At 44.5% G+C, this 21,153-nt stretch overlaps 1 protein-coding gene across 1 annotated transcript in view; it reads right to left on the bottom strand.

The window, feature by feature from the left end:
• Nucleotides 1–19,633, bottom strand: part of ZSWIM6 (zinc finger SWIM-type containing 6) — a 194,087-nt gene extending 174,454 nt beyond the window's left edge. Inside the window, exon 1 of the mRNA XM_038530694.1 lies at nt 18,955–19,633. Coding sequence (XP_038386622.1) covers nt 18,955–19,618 — 664 coding nt within the window. The 5' untranslated portion in view covers nt 19,619–19,633. The remainder of the gene's footprint in view (nt 1–18,954) is intronic.
• Between the last annotated feature and the right edge of the window lie 1,520 nt (nt 19,634–21,153).

Here is a 21,153-nt window from a genome sequence, read left to right as displayed (position 1 = left end):
CCAAGACCACTTTAATGGTAGGAAAAAAAACTTTATGTGGTAGACACTTGACAGGTATTTTTTATATGCATCACTCTAGCCTGCTACTTTTAAGTTGTACTAGCATGAAGAATCAAAGGTTAATGTGAGCAAAAAAGAAAAAGAGACCGAAAAACAAAGTCTCAAGCACAGGCAAGAATGCAGAGTAATAAACAGGAAAAAAAAAGTTGCATACAGACCTTCAATGTGGCCCACAGTGACCCTGTACATGAGCTCTGTCTCCCCTCACCAAGATGCAATACAGATGCCCATTCAAGAAAAATGAGAAAAAGAAACAAGAACCGACCCACATAAGGCCTTAGAGTCTCCTGCTTTAACTGCATGCCCTATTATCCACTTAAAACCTTTGGCTGTTTGGCTTTTCCCCAATGATACATGACAAATTTCTCAGCCCACATCATATAAACCCACATACCAATACAAGTGATCCTGATACAGGAGCTTCTCAAGCTCTTCTACAAAAGTCCCTCTAACAGGAGAGACACATGAAAATGTACAGCTGCGGAATCTGGAGGTAGCCCAAAGTGACCACAAACATACGACAGGACTGTTTCTCAAACTGACACATTCTTTGTGGCATAGGTGTAGGAAGAAAAGGTAGATGGAACCACTGAGTTGAAGCAGTGCCTCTTCCTGGAGAGTAAGAAAAACATTTTAAAAGTAAAACATTACTTATTTCATCCATTTATTCAAAAACTTTTGGGAGTCAACTATGTGCAAAGGGTTGTACTAAGAGCTATGGATACAAAAATACATTACACATACACATAAACACAACATACAATCTAATGGGGAAAACCATCCATACTGTTACAAAGGAGAGAAGTCTTTGCCAGATTTCTCTGAGCAGAGATGCCAAGGCACCAACCAGGCAAAAAGAGGATTCCAATCAGAATAAAGAACGTGGGCAAAAGCAGCAGCAGGGCAGCTTGGAGGCAACTGAAGGGCAGAGAGAAATATGCAAGAGGCAGATGAAGGTCCAGGCCAGACCATGGTAGGCCTTGCACACCCACAAACAATTTTAAGTCCTCTGAGCAAAGGAAGCCACTGAAGGTGCTGCAAAAGGAGCGTATGGGCAACAGTCACCCTGACCGCATTATAGATTCTAAAAGCTGATGCTCTGTACAAAGTATACAGGCTGATTATAACACTCTTACAAATACGTGAAGTCCACTCTCATGCATATGTATACACACAGAAAGAAAGCATATTCTGTGAAATAAAAAAACCTCTGTGGTACATATTGGAAGTGCAGAAGGCCATTAACAGGCCTTTCACTGTATAGCTAGAAAAGAGAGTGAGGTAGATAAGTCACATCAGCACAGCTTTCAAGGGCAAGACTTAAGAGTTCACCTAAAAATAGAATTGAGGGGAAAAACACCCAAAATATCATTTCATACCAAGCTCTTAAATTTTTCCTTGAAACTATTTTTCTCAACACTTTATCTGTAAATGTTTAAATGAGAAGAAAAAGGTTAATCAACTCTTTTTATTGATTCAAGTTGCCAAAAGAAGGGCAGGTAGATCTCAGCACAGTCATATGACCTGAAAAATTCATAACTGTATCTGAAACTGAGTGCTTTGTAACTTCTTCCATTCTCTGCTTGCAGATGGTAAGTAAATACTCATGGAAACCTAAAACTAAACCCAAGTCACCACGCTAATCCATAAGCTGTCCATTCTATTCATGAATATCACTGAATTGATACTATACATGCCTCTTTTTCACTTTCAGAAGAATAATTCTAGAATTCCAAGTAAAGAGAAAATTCATCAATCATTAGGGTCAAAAACAAGGGAGGCATTAAGACACCAAGGCCATGGCACACCTTGTTGGACGATACAGAAAATGTTTAGTTGCACTAGATCAGGCAACAGGTACAAATCACAGTAAAACCGTAATGGAGATTAATCTGTAGATGGTGAAACTTGAGGTTTTAATGGTAATTAAACAGTTTTTTGAAACAATGTTTCCCTTATCTGATTACAAAATCAATACATGATGATTACAGGATTTTGGAGAATACAGAAAACCAGAAAAAAATAGTCATGGAGAAAATTAGGTAAATTGGAGAAATTAAGTAAATAATGGAGAAAATTAGGTAAAAGGGAAACACTGCATAACAATGTATTTTCCTCTAGTGTAATTTAGAATTCAAGTAGTTTCATGTATTCATTCCCGTGTGGGTCTCTTAACAGCCTCATGATAGAGGTGACAGAGGTATAATTATTAACATTTTATAAGGAGTCAAGGAAGCCCAGAGCCAGTAAGTGATCTGCCTAAGGGTACACAGGTAGTAAGACAACAGCCAGCAAAGAGGACTCTAGCCTCATGATGGGTCAGGAATGCTCTCCAAGCTCACGGTCACGGTCACATGATTAGCAAATGATACACTCACATAAGTGGCCACCTGCCAGTACGTAAAATGAGCAGTACCTGTGAACATCAATCTAAGGCAAGAAAATGCGCAAAGGGAATTGTAGTGTTAATACACACTAATATGCTATGACATCAAATAAGGATAGGAAAATTTACTTGTCTTTATTTTTTTTCAAAAAAGATACTTTTTATTTTTTATAGGTTTTATTTATTTATTCATGAGAGAGAGAGAGAGGCAGACACAGGCAGAGGGAGAAGCAGGCTCCATGCAGGGAGCCTAAAGTGGGACTTGATCCCGGGTCTCCAGGATCATGCCCCGGGCCGAGGGCGGCACTAAACCACTGGGCCACCAGGGCTGCCCACTTATCTTTAAATTGTCAAAAAAAAAAAAAAAAAGTGCAAGGGATGGGGTGGGGGTGTGTAGAGGAGAGTAAGAGGGTAAAGAGGGCAAGGGAGCAGGTGCCTGAGAGAAGAGACACATCAAACCCAGAGAGTATGAGACTCTCTTGTTTCCTTTAGATGTGAATAAGAACCCAGACAGAAATCATTTATTTCCTATCTGAAAGAGATTGAGTAGCTGATGAAGACCAGAGTTAAGACAAAAGTTTCCTTTCAGTCCCAACAACTCCTTCTCAAACAAATTCCCTCTTCCTTTCTCCCTCTCTCCTTACACCCTGGAGCACGTGTGTGCAAACTCACAGAGTATTTAATTTTAAAATGATTTATTAATTGCCCCCCCTTTGTGAAAAACAAGATATACATATGACTGTAGTAACTACATACTTTATGATCTGAAGAGAGGACTGCTGACAATTGTGCCAGGAAATGAGGCATAAACTAAGATTGGACAAATGGGAACACATGGCCACCCAATAACGCACTGGGAGTGCACTTTTATTATCAAATTATTGTTCAAAACACAGTTTGACTATCCCATTTTAGGCAAAAATGAGTCTGAAGCAAATTCCATCCCAAAAGAAAGTCATCAGCATATTGTAGACCATTCCTATTAATTAGCCAATGTCTTTTCTTAAGATGTCAGATCTTGTGGGATGTTTTGAAGTTATATGTGCTTTATAAGTCATCTAGAAAAAAAGGTAAAAAAAAAAAAAAACTAATTAAATTTATTTTCTGCCAGTTTCTTTAAAAAGTAAAATAGCCAATAAAAGGAAAAAGCAATCTCTTAATCCCTCAAAGGCATTTATAATTGAAAGTTATTTTCTTGGATAACTCAAAAGTACTGTTCTACACAGGAATGCCCAATTTATTTTCTTTTTAGGGTTGGAATGATCAAATAAATAAACTGCTTTTATAACAGCTTTTGGTCAATGCTGTTAACAAGTTAGTAAGCTTAAAGAAAAAGTCCCCTCAAATAACAAAAAGGAAGAAAGAAACTACATCTATAAGGTTATTTCTATCTGCAGAAATTAAACTGATGATAATAAACCAAGTCCTAACAACTAATCTACCTATCTTGTGGTCATATTCCTATTAACATGCCTCTTAATTTAAGAGATTTTATTTGAGAGAGAGAGAGAAAGGGAGAGAATGAGCAGTGTGGAGGGACAGAAGTTGGAGAGAGGTAGTGACAGAGTGAGGGGGGGAGCAGAATCCCCACTGAGCAAGAAGCCCAATGCTTAACCACCTGAGCAGCCACCCAGGTGCCCCTAAATACCTCTTAATAGATTAAGTTCTAGCAACTCAGATTCAGAAAATTAAATAGAAATTACAACTTGGGAGCTTTTTTTCCATCTAAGAGAATTTCACATAGGCATCCACAAAGACTGGGATGTAATCTAAGCTTATTACTCAAGTAACATTTTGACATCTACTACATATACGCTGCATGGGCACTATTTAATAGTTGGCTCACCTGAATTTAAAATTTGCTAGTACCTTATTTTTTTCAATCTAGCAGATACATCTTTCACATCTTTTACACCAAAAAGGGACTTTGCATTTAAATACTCTCAGATTTTCATCCCAAAGAATAAGACTAAAAATAAACAAGGGACAACTCAAAATGACTCTGTAACTATGTATGGCAAAATATGTCTACATCTGTTTGTTAGCACCTCATATTTTGAGTCATGTGATAACTGTTGCTCCCTCTATTAAAGAAGCTTAGAAATCTGCAGTCCTACAAAAGATGTGATTTCTGATTTCTCCTAAGAAATCATCTCTCACTTCCTCTAATATTTACATTTAGGACAAGTTCTAAGTTGTGTTCTCAAGTTTGGAAAAGGTCATGAATCAGATAGGCCAGTATCAGTCTCCACAACAACCCCTCGTAGAATTTCAGAAGGTCAGCCTACTTTTTCACTGGAGGAAAACCATATTATCTCAACGCACCCAATTTACTGTATCTTTTCTTAGAACAGTATGACAGTTCTAGATTTTTTAAATAAGGATTCTTTTTTTTGTAAGTCATTTTATTTTTTTTACTTTTTAAAGATTTATTTATTTATGATAGACAGAGAGAGAGAGGCAGAGACACAGGAGGAAGGAGAAGCAGGCCCATGCCAGGAGCCTGACGTGGGACTCGATCCCGCGACTCCAGGATCGTGCCCTGGGCCAAAGGCAGACGCTAAACCGCTGAGCCACCCAGGGATCCCCTTAAATAAGGATTCTTTAAAAAGTCAAGACATAATAGAATTTTCTAGATTTATTAAATAAGGCTTCTTGAGTCAGGATCAAAGCTCAATTCTAAGATTAAAAGAGCAAACCAAAAAAGACAACTAGTTGATCCACAACTCCACAACTGCAAAGGATCAAAGAGGGAAGGAGCAACTCGAAGTAAATTTTTTACATTTTTTATTTCAAAAATGCAACAGCCAATACACCCCTAAAACTATCATAATGCAGACTGTCCGGCATCCCCAGTGGCTCAGCGGTTTAGCGCCGCCTTTGGCTCAGGACATAATCCTGGAGTCCCACATTGGGTTCCCTGCGTGGGAAGGGAAGCCTGCTTCTCCCTCTCCCTGTGTCTCTGCACCTCTCTCTCTCTCTCTCTCTCTCTATCTATCTATCTCTCTGTGTCTCTCATGAATAAATAAAATCTTTTAAAAAATAATAATGCAGACGGTCTTTATACACTGAACTTTCACGATTACCTTCTCAGTTATTACTATTTTTAAGAGGAGGAACTGGGGGAGGGAGAAGGTTGAGTAAAAAATAATTTTTATAGAACAATGTTAAATACGCAATCCAAAGAAATATAAATTCTTAAAATAAGCATTGTATACCTGAACATGGCTATTTGAATTTTTTGTGCTTTAACCCATCACAACCACCATTCCTTCCTAAGACCCCAAAACACACACATGCATGCACACAGTTTAAATATATATATATATACTTGTATGTCAAAACACAAATTTAACAGAACACAAGAACTCAGCAGTCTCATGATTTACCAAAATCAAAACACAAGCCACTAAGAGCTACTAAGACAAATGCAGACTTAATACATGCACTGAATTTTGAATAAACCCATAATCACTGGCTCCTTTATCACCAATTTTTTCTAATACATCAGAACTTATAAACTATGAAAGCAAATTATTAAAAATGAGCATGAGGCACGCCTGGGTGGCTCAGCAGTTGAGCGCCTGCCTTTGGCCCAGGGTGTGATCCTGGAGTCCCAGGATGGAGTCCCACATCAGGCTCCCTGCATGGAGCCTGCTTCTCCCTCTGCCTGTGTCTCTGCCTCTCTCTCTGTGTGTGTCTCTCATGAATAATAAAAAAAAAAAAAAAAAATGAGCATGAAAAATCATAAATGAAAATACCGGACGGCCCGGGTGGCTCGGTGGTTTAGCGCCGTATTCAGCCCAGGGTGTGATGATCCCTGGAGACCCAGGATCGAGTCCCACATCAGGTTCCCTGAATGAGGCCTGCTTCTCCCTCTGCCTGTTTGTGTCTCTGCCTCTCTCTCTGTCTCTCATGAATAAATAAATAAAATCTTAAAAAAAAAAAAGAAACAAATTACCTTTAAAACAAATTTTTTTTAAAAATCTATCCATTTTAAAATAGAAGTACTTTGCCATAAATCGATAAAATTAATAGTTTTTTGAAAACTTTTTTTCCCACTGCAATAGTCCTTATTAAAAGCAAAAATACAATACTATCTTGTACTTTGGAATTTCCTACGTATGAAACAGCTTACACAAAATGCTAATTTTTTAGTAAGTTGTTAAGAGAGATCCCTGAAAATGGCAAAGACATTTTCTCTGGCAAGTTCCACTAAGGAACATCATTTGAGCATTTTGCTTATAAGGACTCTAAAACACACTAGTCAAAGTACCTTCTGGGCTTTGGTTTTAAAGCCCTTAGCAAAGGGAACACTGACAAGCTGACCTGGTACTGACATCATTTACATGACTCAACTAAAGAAAATATAAATTACAGTAAGGATCCATAACACAGTCACTTACCTACTATCATCCAGTAGATTGCAGTGTTCTATGAATCATATTAAGTTATACAGATAGATCTATATAAGTGAACACCCATCTAGAGAAACATACATAGATCAATGGATCTTTTTCCAAGACACCTTTGGAATACCTAGTTATAACCACTAACTGCAGAAAGACACCAAATGGTACAATTACTACACTGTGTAAGAGATCAAAGTACTTGATAATCTATACCCAAGACATTTTTATTACATTTCTTAATGAAATTTTTATTTGTACTGTAAGTAAAAAGAATAAAATATTCTTAGCTCAGGAACAGCAAGCTGCCCACAGCTTGTGCTCTTATCCACAAAGTAAGCACCTTGTTTTAAGATGTAAAAATGTAAGGGCAGCCGGGTGGATCGGCGGTTTGGTGCCGCCTTCGGCCCACGGCGTGATCCTGGAGTCCGGGGATGGAGTCCTGAGTCGGGCTCCCTGCGTGTAGCCTGCTTCTCCCTCTGCCTGTGTCTCGGTCTCTCTCTCTCTCTCTCTCTCTCTCTCATGAATAAATAGATAAAATCTTTTAAATAAACAAATAAAAATAAAAATGTAAATAAACTCTAAAACATCTGCCTTCTCTAAGCTATTAGACCAGAAATTCACCTTTCACTAAATCCCTCACCTAAAACTTTATTTCACAAAAGTGAATTCAGCAGAATCCATCCAATAACAACCTTAAAGACAAAGTGAAGAAAAAATCCATTTGATTCTATTTCTAGTTATTTTGGCCAATTATTTTGTGCTACCTTAAGAAGGACATCAGATCAATTCACGAACTAAATGTTACCCTGCCATTAAACAGATCTAAGTGTATTACACCAATACTCATTGAATAAGTGAATAACCATCATCCCTGGTTCTATTCATATTCAGTGTAGTCGATGGTACACTGAAAATCATCCCTAACGTAACCTCAGCTTGTCTATGTACCACCCCAGAAAGAATATATGCAATGTTCACATGGCAGCCCCTTCCAAATATACAGATTCACTCTCCAACATTCTTTGTACTTTTTTTCCAAAAATATTCAAGAATACAACTTACTTTTCATTTTGAGCACATCTAGAAATCAAGTAAGTCCTGAAATTCACATGTACATCTGAAAGTTTAAAACTAAGTTTGCAAATAAAATCCACATAATACTGCCTGTAGAGTGTACAGAATCTAGACCCAAATCGTGATATTCCAAATACCTCGTTACTCCCTACAAGAATAGTAAGCTCTTTTTTTTGGCGGGGCACACACACACACACACACATTTCTATAGCATTAACCAAATCGAAACACACCCTTTGCTGGGTTAGCAAAGGGAACACTGACAACTATAGGAAAAAAAAAACAGCACAAGTGTTTTTTAAAAAATGTCTGATGACACCTGTAATTACATAAACCAATTCTGACTCTACAACTTCAAGAGCAGTGGCAACTTTAAAAGACGCCTAAGGCATATTAAAAAAGTGTGGCAAATTTCACACTTCTTGGTGCCACCACAAAACCAAAATTACCAAGCAGGATCTAAGTGTGAACTGATAAGGCAATTTGTAAATCTTTCTCCCATCTAAAATAGTTATAACAGTATGATGACCACTATCAAAAATCAAGCCTTTCTTAAAACAAACATGTACATCCCACTTCAAAAACGAAGAGATAAGTAGAGTATCATAGTGGAGGATACGTCTGAAAATTAGTTTAGTCAGATAACTGAAAAGTTCAGTTTTTGACATGTGCCAGCAGTCCCAGAACGTGCTGGCCCTGTGCCCTCATGGCCTGGTGCCAGCCTGACGCAGGGCCAGGCTAAAAATAGCAGCCAAGCAGCAGCTGGAACACACAGGTCCTCGTGACCTCAGCTTTCTTCCCCTAAATCAGGGGAGGTTGGAGGGGAGGAGACAATGCAGGCAAGGAAGGGAATAGAACAAGCTCTTGGCTGCTATTTCCTACCTCTTCAGGATTTCTGGCAGTCTTTCCTACCACTGGCTCCCTACTACCCCTCATCCCCTCCACTCCATTTCCCCCCACTCAAAAAAGGAAGAAGGGCAGTGAAGAAAGGAGAGAAAGTAAGGAGACAGTATAACACTGAAGAAGGCTGGATTCAGAGGCTCCTCCACCTTCTACCCTCAAGTCTCACTTGACTTTATCCATCATCACAAAGCAGCCACTGGTCACATCTGTCCTAGCTTTACCACCGACCACAGGAAGGAGAAGTCAAATATCACACAGGTGACTGGCAAGGAAGGGGAGGCCTAAAAGATGGCGCCAAGAGTACAAAATCCGAAGCCCTAAGGAAGCGTAAAGACTGCTAAAAGAAAAAAATAATAAGGTCCTAAAGAAACAGGGCAAACGTATACAAAAAAAGGTCCTCACTCACATACACCAATCAGATTACAAATTTCTGTTACTTGAGTTTTAGGGGTTTATTTTATGAAAAATATCCATGACCATGAGCAGCCCAGGTGGCTCAGCAGTTTAGCACCGCCTTCAGCCCAGGGTGTGATCCTGCAGTCCCGGGATCAAGTCCCACATCAGGCTTCCTGCATGGAGCCTGCTTCTCCCTCTGCCTGTGTCTCTGCCTCTCTCTCTGTCTCTCTCATGAATAAATAAATAAAATCTTTAAAAAAAAAAAAAAAAACCATGACCATCTTCTCTGTAGGAATTAATATAAAGTGGTAGCAGGAGCAAAGGTTGAGCATAACCAAATACAGTGCTGCCTTCAAGTTCTGCAGGCCTTCACCAAGAAAGACCATCACAACACTAGAAGAGACTCCAGGCTCTGCTGCTACACTGAAATTATAAAACATTCCTCATTCATAGGAATGCTGGTCATTGTCAGCAAATATTTTAACAGGTACAACGTGGCACATACAGCATTCGAAATTGTACTAATCCAATTAAGACAATTTAAATCTTACTTCTGTAGATTCACTCTACATGTGATCTTCCTATGTATATTTTCTATATAATAACTTCTATCATTAGAGATCTGACACCAATTAACAATGAAAAATGCATTAAGTAAACAGAGAGACTGTTAAATAAGGCAGGATCAGGCAGTGAGTCACCTGAATTTTAAGCACATTAATTCACTAAATGAGCTTCCAATTTATCTGATCAGCTTGTTCCGTTAGTAAGAGTTTAAATGTACTGACAGGTCCTACTGCATCCTTCAAATTAACATCTTTCCAATAACCCCCCCCAAAAAAAAAATATTAAATCTTCTTACCAGCAACAAGAAATAGTATGATTTTTAATCATAACGTTTAATGACTTCTTAAAAATATCACAAGAGATTATCTTGGCTTCATATTTACTACATTTAGACCTAACCTAGAAGTTATTCCTCTTTCAAAAATTAAAAATGCCCAATGGAAGATGATCAAAATCACCCCACACAACCATCTGCCAAACCTAATAAAATCCACATAATACTGGCTGTTGAGTACACAAAATCTAGACCCAGATCATGATATTCCAAATACCTTGATTCCAAATACCTCCAACTTTTGAAATGCAGTGTTTCAAGTCAAATTTCAAAATACATGCTAAAAATCACAGCTGTGATTACAATTTAAAATTCTGGATACTATGAAAATCACTCTAGAAAGTAGAAAGACTAGAAATCTAAAGATTAACCTTCTGGAATAATTAATGATGACACAGCACGGGCAGTACTTACTTAGAATGTAAGAGCACCAGTCAGAGAGGTTGTGTCTGGCTCGCTAATGTATCAGCCTGTGTGACTGGGCAAAAGTCACTCATCTTTTTCCTATGCTTTGGTTTCCTCATCTGTAAAATGAGGATGATAAAAGTACCTACCCTCTTAGGAATGTTAAGAAACATAAAGTGCTTGGAGCAGTATCTGGCACAAGATTAATGCTATGAGAAAAAGTGTTACCTACTATTATTACTATTAGTAGGTACTGCTGCAGTAGTATTAAACAGGCCCACTGTAAATCGCGCTCAGCTCAGTAAAGAAACGCCTCCAATCATACAAGAGGTCTTTCAGAGTTGGAGAGAGTACTCAAGTTTTGAGACCACATGGATCACCTACGAGAACCTTTACATCTAGCAGCCATACCATCTACTGGCCTAAGGGAAGGGGACACTGACAAAAACACTGAAAAACTTACAAAAACAAGTCAAATGTAGGCAAAACTGATTGAGTTTTCATACATATACTAAATTCAGAGCAATCACATTTCTTACCAGCTGTTAACTTCTGTTGTTCCGCATAAGCATTTTAAACTTTTGTGGGTTTTGTTTTTTGTTTTTTTAAAGATTTTATTCATTTACTCATGAGAGAGACAGAGAGAGATGCAGAGTCACAGTCAGAGGGAGAAGCAGGTTTCCTCCAAGGAGCCCGATGTGGCACTCGATCCGGGGACCCCAGGATCACGCCCTGAGCCAAAGGCAAACGGTCAACCGCTAAGCCACCCAGGAGTCCCAGCATTTTAAACTTTTGGTAAATTCTTTACTGCACAGATGTAAAGGCATAAGAGTAAATTCAAGTGTATTCACACGACCGTAACACAGTTTCATATGGTGAACACTCCTAACTTTTTCAAAACTTTAATCTCATCTTAGAACCTCTAAAATTTCCAAATGTCTACCAATATTTCACATTAGCACGTATTTAGCATGCTAGAACCAGTGCTTAACTGAAGCCATTATATTTTGGCCCGATACTAAAATGCTATCTAGAAATACTTTTATAACATTCAACAAAATGTCAGCCAAATAATCTCTCCAACAGTCCGGTCATGCTACAAGAATATGCCTGCCCTGGGTCACCTGGTTAGCTCAGTCAGTGGACTTTGCAGCTATTGATCTTGGGGTTGTGAGTTCCAGCCCCATAGTGGGTATAGAGATTACTTAAAAATAAAATCTTTAAAAAATTAAAATAACAACAATAAGGTTTGTGCTGGGGCACCTTGCTGCTTCAGTCAGTGGAGCATGCAATTCTTGTCGGGGTCGTGGTTGAGTTCAAGCCCCATGGTGGGTGTAAAGATTACTAACAAATAAAAAAAATGTTTAAAAAAAAAAAAAAAAAGGAACATGCTTGTCCTGAGTTCTGGGGTTTGTGAAACTCACCAAACAATCCACACAAAGACAAAGGCAGTGAAGAAACAGAAATTCAAAGTTTGGCTTTACAATTTACTATCCCTCAAAAAAAAAAAAAAAAAAAACCAAAAACAAAACACAAAAAAAATTTACTATCCCTCTCTGGACAAATTACTCAACATGTCTGGGCCTCAGTCTACAAGTAGATAATGACTATCATGCAAAAGTATTTTGTAAAGACAGCTTCTCATCTGTTAGCATATTTTAAGAAGAAACAGCACAATGCATCTGTACACAAGGGTCGCCGAAATATGTTTTGGGTAATGATACTCAAATGACACCTGGGTTCATCTCCTTTTGTGCTCACTTGTGAACATCAAATTAGTTACAAATACATAAATAAGCATATGTAAATATATACAATACATATTAACTGACACAAAACTAATTATCACCTAAGAATCCCACAAATAGAAAACACTTAGCATATCCTCAGCAACAGAATTCACTTACTATTTGCTGAAATTCAATCTTTAAGTTTCCAATGAAAACCAGATTTTGTACTGCATTCTCTCTAAAGCTTGATATAGCCACCTTTTCTAAATGAGGAAAATAAAGGAAGCATCCTATTTTTAAAGAACTGAAAAACCAGGTACAAAGCATATTCTTAGCAAAACACAGGGCACTGAAGCCAAAAACTGTAAAGATACTTAGGTTTTTAGAACAAATCTAACCAACATACTTTATTTTTGAGACTCTGGCTAGGACTGAGAAACTAGAGTCTCCTTTCATGGGGCAAGACTATGTAAAATTTTTCCCCAAATTACCATGTGATACTGATTTCTCTCAAAAGGAGTCCAAGAGTCTTTCCATCCATTTCAAGAAGGAAACAAGTTTGTGTTTTCTAATTTACAGTAATCCCCAGTTACATATGTCAAAAAATTAATAAACCAAGAAAATTAAATTAGGCTTTTTTTGTTGTGAGAAAGCACTGCTGTTGAACTTACACCATAGTAATTTGAAAGATAACTAAAAATGGTTTTGTGGGTTCCATGTAATCTATCACTTAAAAGCAGTTGCCTATAATCTGCTTTGTTCCTAAAATGCTTATACTTACCTATAATCTTCTTTCTTTTTAGGATATTTGTCCTCTTAAATATAACAGTTGTAGGTCAATGGCAGGTCAGATTTAATGACTGCACCTATAAAAATTTCTAACTCCTCAAGAGTTTGTTTTTGTTTGTTTGTTTTTTAAGATTTTTATTTATTTATTCACTCATGAGAGACACAGGAGAGAGAGAGGGGCAGAGACACTGGCAGAGGGAGAAGAGGGCTCCATGCAGGGAGCCCGACACGGGACTCGATCCTGGGACTCCAGGATCAGCCCTAGGCCGAAGAAGGCAGGTGCTAAACCGCTGAGCCACCCAGGGATCCCCTCAAGAGTTTGTTTTATCTTAAGTATATGTAACTAAGCTTCTTAAAGGTACCATATTCATTGTGAATTACTGAAGAAAACTGGTTTTCTAACACAAAAATATAGAGCATGTAAGCATGTGGAATTACTACTACAGATCCAAACATGTAATTTTTAAAAGGGGCAGTTTATTTAAAAAAAAAAATCAGTATTGATCCATTTCCATCCTGTTCACTGAAAATATTACCAGCTGAAATCAAAGATTACTAACTAAACCCTTAGTATGAGTGGGACCAGGAAAGATACGCTGGTCCCCCGTCTTTCCAAATGAAACATTTAGACTTAGAATTGATGGTAATTGATTATCCATTGTGAAAAAGAAAAAAGGCCCAGGATAAACATCTAAAAAATTGGCCAAGACATACTTAAGACAATAATGACCTGAGTTGTTCAATTAATTGCAATAATTCTTCTATTAGAGGATGTGTTCCACAGCATCCTGATGTTTCTAAAAGAAAAGGCATCAAAGTCTTTGCAAAAAGGATGAAATTCAACATACAGTTGAAATAAAATAATGGGGATGGCCTTTTCTCCTCCAAACCGAAGGTATACTCAGAATACGACGCTACCGCAAGAAGTTAAAGACTGAAGCAACAGTAAAGATGTTCGCTTATTCAAATCAGCAATTCGCCTTCCAGTATTTTTTAAATCTTTAGGCTACAAAAAGTATTGTTTCCTGAACACTTAGATTTCCTCACCGGACCAATACTAGCCATCAAAGAACTAAATATTAACCACAAATTCCAACATTTTCTCACCTGAAATTGAAATTTTAACTTTCCTCAGAACAATGCTGAGCACGCATGAGGTACACAGACACTTTCAAAAATCAACAACTGTAAGCAAATCAACTGGCACGGAATAAACACATAATGCCACTATAGTTTCAATTTTTTTTCTTTTGTGTACTTCTTCATTAATCAAAAGGCAGAAAAATGTATAGGATCTGATTTTAAGCCATTCTATATTATCACTTCACTCTTGAAAATGCTTTCAATGAAATATACTATCACCAATAAACGGAACACCCAATTCTGAAAGTGCACCTAGAATCACATCTTTACATAACAATCTCCGATCTACAAAGAAAATCAAAACCCTCAAGTACAACTTACCCTTAAGTCAATTAAGTGATTAAAATTTTATCCACCCTAATTCTAAAAAAGGTTCCCTTTTACTGCCTTGCCACCCTCTAAAACAAGAAATTTTAAGTCATGAATCCGAAAACAACCGTAATAACGTGCTTACCAAAGAATTAGAATTCTGAACAAAATTCTTTTCTCCCAAAAGTTACCAGCAAAACAAAACAAACAGAAAAAGCAACTCCTTTTGAAACTTATCTCCTTCTTGCCCATACTAAAGAGAAGATCCAAAAAATAAAAAAATAAAAAAATAAAGAGAAGATCCCAGTTTTATTTAATTAAACACTTCTCGCTTTTAAAATTAGCACAAAAGGAAACTTGTCCGTTTCAAAACAAAACTGAATGCACACCAATCTTCAGAAAGGGAACATACACACCCCAAAACAAAAAATATAAACTAATTAAAAGACACAAGAATAGTTTGTCTAAGATTTTCTAGGACAACAAATACATGCTTCTTTTTCTACTTTGAAGAGAAATCTGACTCATAACACAATCATAAAAAGAAAAGTAGAATCCTCCCCAAGACTTTGCCCATCCACCTAACTGCCCTTCCCCAAAGATATCCACTATGCAATGGCTGCTTGTGTAGCCTTCATTTTTATGCATCTGTAAGTAAAGTCTATCTTTCTTGATTTTTATTGAAATTACAGCCCACTATATGAACAGCTGACTTGTTTTTAAACGAAATATTCTGGTCATCTTTTCTTGTCGGTACATATTTCTCTCCTTCACTATTTTTCATGATTACATAGAATTCCATTGAGTACTTCTTAACCACTGCCCTTCTGATGGAAATTTCCATGGACTCCAGTTTTTCAGCATTACAAATCATACTGCAGTGAGCACTGCTCACTGTATAGAACATTTCTGGGCACTAATATCTATGTATCTGTCAGATAAATTCCTAGAAATGACACAAGAAAGACTGAGCCGAGCAGCAGCTGGGGAGGTAGCATCTTCTCCTACCTCCTCACCCAATTCTGGGTACCATATCCCCACCTTTCTTGACTTGGCAGATGAACATGGCATGTCACCTTTACCTGTATCTTCCTATGTAAGAGTGAAGACAAATGATTTTATCACTCATTTGCATTTCTTTATGAAAGGTGTTGCCCATTTTCTAACTTCTTGATCTTTTTTATTTTTCAATCAATTTTTCAGAGTTCCGTTAGCCTCCATCGGGCTGCAAGTATTTGCCACAGTTAGCTGCTTAACTTATGCTTTCAGCCCTACAGAGATCTTCAGTTTTTTATCCAGTTAAATTTGTCTGTCGTCTAATTCATTTGTCTTTATAATTTGAGTTCCAGATCATATTAGGAAAGCTTTTTGCCAGGCAAAATTTTGGGGAAGTTTTTCAACGTGATTTCCAAAATTACTTCAATAATGCCGATAATATTTACATACAAGCACCCTCAAGCAATGGCTCCCTTCTAACAGATCATTATTCAGTAAAAACAAGCAAAGTACGCTTTCTCTAAAACTTCCTAAAATCAGCTGATGGACAGCTCTGCACCAATTAAATACTGTTTACAACTACTACCCCAAAGGTTTAAATTTTTTTTCCTTGAAATTTCTTCTTAAAATGGGAGTTGAAAAATAACTAACAAGTATGTTTAATTTCCCGGAAGTCCCAATTCTCTGACCCTCAATCCCTAGATAATCAACAGTGTCAATATAAAAAAAATAAAGTCCAAAAACTAGATTTTACCTATTGCATCTATAATTTAGTCACCTCTACAAAAGTACATGAATACTTCTGTACGAACAAACTTGTAGTTTTGCAATACCAGAAAACTGCTCTGGTCCTGTCATAGTATCGTGTTCCTTTCCAATTTCAGGTTCTGAAGCAGAAAGGACTTCTACCTCAAACTGCAAAATTATAAAATAAACCTCTTGCCTTAGTATACCAGTTTGACCTACCAATTAAAGCCAAATTAGATGGTTTTTCTAGTCATTCTCTCCGTTCTCCACCAAGAAAAAAAAAAAAATCCTGGTCGTAAGTCTTCTATCTCAGTGCCAGCTGTCAGGCATTTAACAGCCTTCCATCTCGTAAGCTCACTGGCACAACAAGTAATACAACTTGGAAGTTAAGGAAACTGGCAAAACTCAGAGGGGAAAAAAAGAATATTTTCCACAATTTGTACAGCACTTGTTTAGCACGTATGTAAGTGTTTCCGAAAGGGTGGTCAACTCTTCAAACTTTGCAAGAACCATCATACTGTTTCACATCAACCACTGCCAACTCCATTCAGTGGCCTCCTTCCCCTTTGGGGACTATTCAAAAAGTTACTATTTTCTTTTACAACTCACCCAGGCCTCTTCGCTGATGAAAGCAGGCAAAGCCCACGCTGTGTGTCTGTCTCCTAGAGAAGATTGCATCTTTTATTTATCGCCCCTTGGCTTTATTTTCACAGTGAATTCCTGGCTTAAATGTAATCAGCCAAGAAACCCTCCCTATGTGCTCTCCTGTCATTCCTCATTGCTTGCAAGCAGAGTCAAGCATAGAAGGGGAGAGAGAAGAAAAAAAAAAATCCAACATTGCCAGCCAAGCCATAAAAATTCCCAAACTCTGGTTTGGTTATACTGAGAAACCATGGATGTGCTTCAATCCATTTCAACCCAGCAGGAACCAGGCGGGGGGGCGGGGGGGGGGGGGGAGCGGGGGGGGGGGGGGGAGAGGTGTAACTTTAAAGAATGCTAATTACATTAAAAAAAAAAAAAAGATGGAGAGCCTCAAAAGTAAGTTAAACCCTCTCTAGACCTAAGGAAAAGGTACCGAACCTCGAAGAGACAACGTTGGGGGCTGCCTTTGGAAACAAATGACCATGCAGAAAATCACGTTTGCAGATCGCATTAGAATTCAAATTAACCAGAGAGGATTAATCAAACCTTAATTCTCTTTGGGGGCCCCTACCCAGACCCCCGCTCGACTCCCAGAGGGAAGGATAAAAAGAACGGACTACGGGAAGAAAAGACGGGAATTCGGGGCCGGAGCCGCGTGCAGCCCGGTCCCCGGCATCGGCCACGGCGCTCGGCACCACCGCGCTCGGCACCAGGACGCTCGGCGGCCGGCGCTCGGCCAAGGGGCGCGGGGAGCGCGCCGGCAGTCGGGAGGCAGTCGGGAGGCGCGGGGGCCCGGACCGCATTGTTCCTCTCGCAGCCCCGCAGGGCAAGAGCTCGGCCCGAGGGGAACGCGGGGGCGGGGGCGGGGGCGGGGGCGAGGCGGGGGGAGCCTTTAAAGTCGGCATCGGAGGAAACTCTCCGGGTCTGTCAGAGAAAGGAGGGCTGCGCAGCTTTAAATCCCAAGTCCTCCTCTCGCCTTTGTCAAACAGCTTCTACTTTACAAGCTCTGGAAAGAAATAGACTCTTTTGTTTAGTCCCCCCTTTCGGGGGACGACGGGACACTGAAAGGGGCACAAATAAACCTGAAAAGGAGAACAAAGTGCGGGGTCGCGCGGGGCCGCGGGGGCTGCGGGGCGGCCGCCGAGCCTGAGCCTCCGCCTCGCGCTCCCGCCGCCGCCGCCGCCTGCGAGCGCAGGGCCCGTAACCGCCGCCGCCGCCGCCGCCCCGCGCCCACCAAACTCCGGCCCCGCACACAGGGCAGCGCCCAGCGACTCGGGGACGCCCGCGGGGGGGATGGGGGGGCGGCCTCCGAGGACGCGGGGCCCCGGCCCCCCCACCCCGCGCGCCTCCCGGGCCGGGCATCCCAACCCCGGGCTCAGCCCAGACGCCGCCGCGGCCGCCGGCCCGTCGGGGCCCCGACACGAGCCGCAGCCACCGAGAGGCAGCGCACCGTCGTCCCCACCCCTCCGACCCAGGGCGCGGGGAGGGGGCAGCGGAGGAAGAAAGAGGAGCGGGCGCGGACGACGGGCGAGGGCAGGGCGGGCGCGGGGCAGGGGCAGGGGCAGGGGCAGGGGCAGGAGCGCGGCCGGCCGCCCGCTCGGCCCCGCCGGCATTGTCTGCGCGGCCCGCGCCCCCTCCCCCGCCCCGCACGGCCCCGCCACACACACCCTCCGCCGGAGCCCCGCCGTCCGCCGGCGCCTTTGTCCACAACCACCACCCCCCCCCCCAAAAAAGGCGAGCGGCCCCCCGGGACGTGCTCCCCGGGAGGAGGGCGCGGGAGGCGGCGGGCCGGGGCCCCCCGGCACCCACCCGCCAGCCCCGCCGCGGGGCGAGTCCTGCTGATTCATTTCCCACTCGCGCTGGCCCGTCCGGGGAGACGGGGGCGGGGAGGGGCGAGGAGGAAATGGGCGCAGCGCTCCGGGGCACCGGGCGGGGGTGCGGCCGCGCCGGGCGGAGGGGCTCCGCGGAGGACGGGGGCCCGGCGCCCCCTCCCCCCGCGGGACGGACGGACGGACGCGCGGACGGGCGGCCGGCCGGCTCCGGGGCTGCCCCGTGACTCACCGACTTGCAGGACGTTGTCGACGCAGCCGCTCTCCAGCAGCGCGATGCCCCGGCGGAAGGGCAGCCGCGTCTCGTCGCCGCCGTCCGCCGCCCCGGCGGCCCCCACCGACGGGACCCCGGCCCCGGCGGCGGCGGCGGCGGCGGCGGCGGCAGCGGCGGCGGCGGCCGAGGTGGCGGCCGGCGAGGACGAGGAGCCGCCGCCGCCCGCGCCGCCCGCGCCGCCGCCCGCGCCGCCGGGGCCGCCGCTGTCGTCGCCGGGGCCGCCCGCGGCGCCGCCGCCGGTGTTGAAGGACGAGTACATGCAGATCTCCCGCTCGCTGCGGGGAAAGGACCAGTACACGATGCGGCGCTGCACCGGCTCCGGGATGCGCTCGAAGCGCTCCTCCACGCGCTGGAACGGCCACTTCTCCGCCACCTTGCGCGCCGCGATGTCCAGCAGCGACTCGGGGCTCTGGGTCTTGCCCGGCGGCAGCAGCCCCAGCGCCGCGCCGCCCCCGCACGCCGCAGAAGCCGCACCGCCCGCCCGCTGGCCCGGCCGACAGGCAGAGCTGTAGCCGCCACCCGCTCCTCCGCCGCCGCTGCTGCCCCCGCCGCCGCCGCCGCCGCCGCCCGGCCGGCAGCAGAGCCGTTTCGCGGGAGGAGGCTGCTGTCCGCGCTCCGCCATGACCGCGCCGCTTCTAACCCGACAGCGGAAGTGCCGGGACCCTATAAACGGCACAAGGAAGCGCGACACGCACACGCCGCGGCGACGCCACGCTGCCATCTAGGGCCCGCCGCTCCTTGTACGGGCACCGGAGGCGGGGCCTCCCCCGTGACGTCAACGTGGAGGCGGGGCACCGATAGGGGGACCTAGGGCCAGGGGCGGGGACTATGCAAATCGCTGAGCTGAAACATAAATAGAGCGCTCGGCGGACACGGGGGTAGCGGGGGCGGCGAGGTTGGGTGCCCGACGGGTTGTGAGAATGTCAGGCCGGCGTGACGCGGGGGGCGGGGCCCAGGCGGGGTTCCCGCGGGAGGGGCCGGGCAGCGGGGCCGGGCCTCGGGTGGGCGGGTGGGTCCCCGTGCCCCCGGCCAACTCCGCTTCCCCCTCCAATTCCCCGTCTGCCTTTGATGTCCGGCAAGTGAGGACGCGCCTCGTGGGTCCGAGCAGTGAGGGAAAGGGCGAAGGGGGGGGATGAGCCCCGGGAAGGGTCCAGGCTGAGTGGGGGGCGGGGCCCGCGAGCCAATGCCCCACCCCCCCTACCCCCCGTCAGAGCCCGGCCGCCGGGGAAAAGCCTCTGGGCGGAGGAGGCGCTTTCAAAACAAAGAAATGCGGCGTGGAACCCGGGGGACGGGGGTGGAGAGGAAGGCGGAGGGGGTGCGGCCGGGGCGGCCGGGCTGCCCGCTTCCCCTCCAGACGGCCCCGGGGAACTCCCCCCGCCCCCGCCGGGACTGGCCGCGCTCGGAGGCCGCTCTCCAGTTCACTTTTGCAGACCCGGGCCGGGAAGGGGGGCGCGCGCCCCGCTGCCCCGGTGCCCGTGTGCCCTCCGCGCCCACGGCCCGTCCGGGGGCCGAGCCGGCCAAAGTGTCCCCCGCGGACGCGCCGAGCGCTCGGGACCTGCCCCGCTGCCGTGCGACGCGCGTCCCGGGCTGGCGAGCGTGGCCTCCCCGCCCAGCGCACCCTCCGCCGGCGCGGGGCTGGGACCTTGCCCCGGCTCCCGCCGGCCCCGCGGCCGCGCCGCCGAGACCCTGCTCCGGGCCCCGCTGCCCCTGCGCGAGGTGGCGGGGACACCGGGCGGGGGATTGAGCAAACACACCTTTCTGAGTACACACGCCGCGGGCGCGCGCACCCCGCGGGCGCGCGCTCCCAGCCCCGCCGGCTGCAGACGGCGCGCCCCGGGCGCTCGGGGCGCACTTGGGTCGCGCCGCCGCGGCCCGGGACGGCCCGGGACGCGCGCCGCGCTCCCTGCAGCGCTGGTGGCTCCCGACCCGACCTTCCTCTGCGGCAGAGGCGGGGGCGGGGGGTGGATCCCCGGACGGTGTTCGCAGGCCCCAGAGCCCGGGCAAACCTGGGTCCGAGCCACAGACCCAATGACCTCCCTAGGCACATCCTTCCTCACTCTTCGCCCCACCTTGTTTTTACTGTAAACCGTGCTGCTGATACGGTCGCTATTGTGAAAGCCAAGCCGTGGCGCCTTCGACACTTCCACGTCTTTGCGG

Source organism: Canis lupus, chromosome 2 (assembly GCF_011100685.1).
Source record: "Canis lupus familiaris isolate Mischka breed German Shepherd chromosome 2, alternate assembly UU_Cfam_GSD_1.0, whole genome shotgun sequence".
Taxonomy (NCBI): Eukaryota; Metazoa; Chordata; class Mammalia; order Carnivora; family Canidae; genus Canis; species Canis lupus.
Note: the sequence above shows the minus strand (reverse complement) of the source record. Positions and strands in the feature narration are given on the sequence as shown.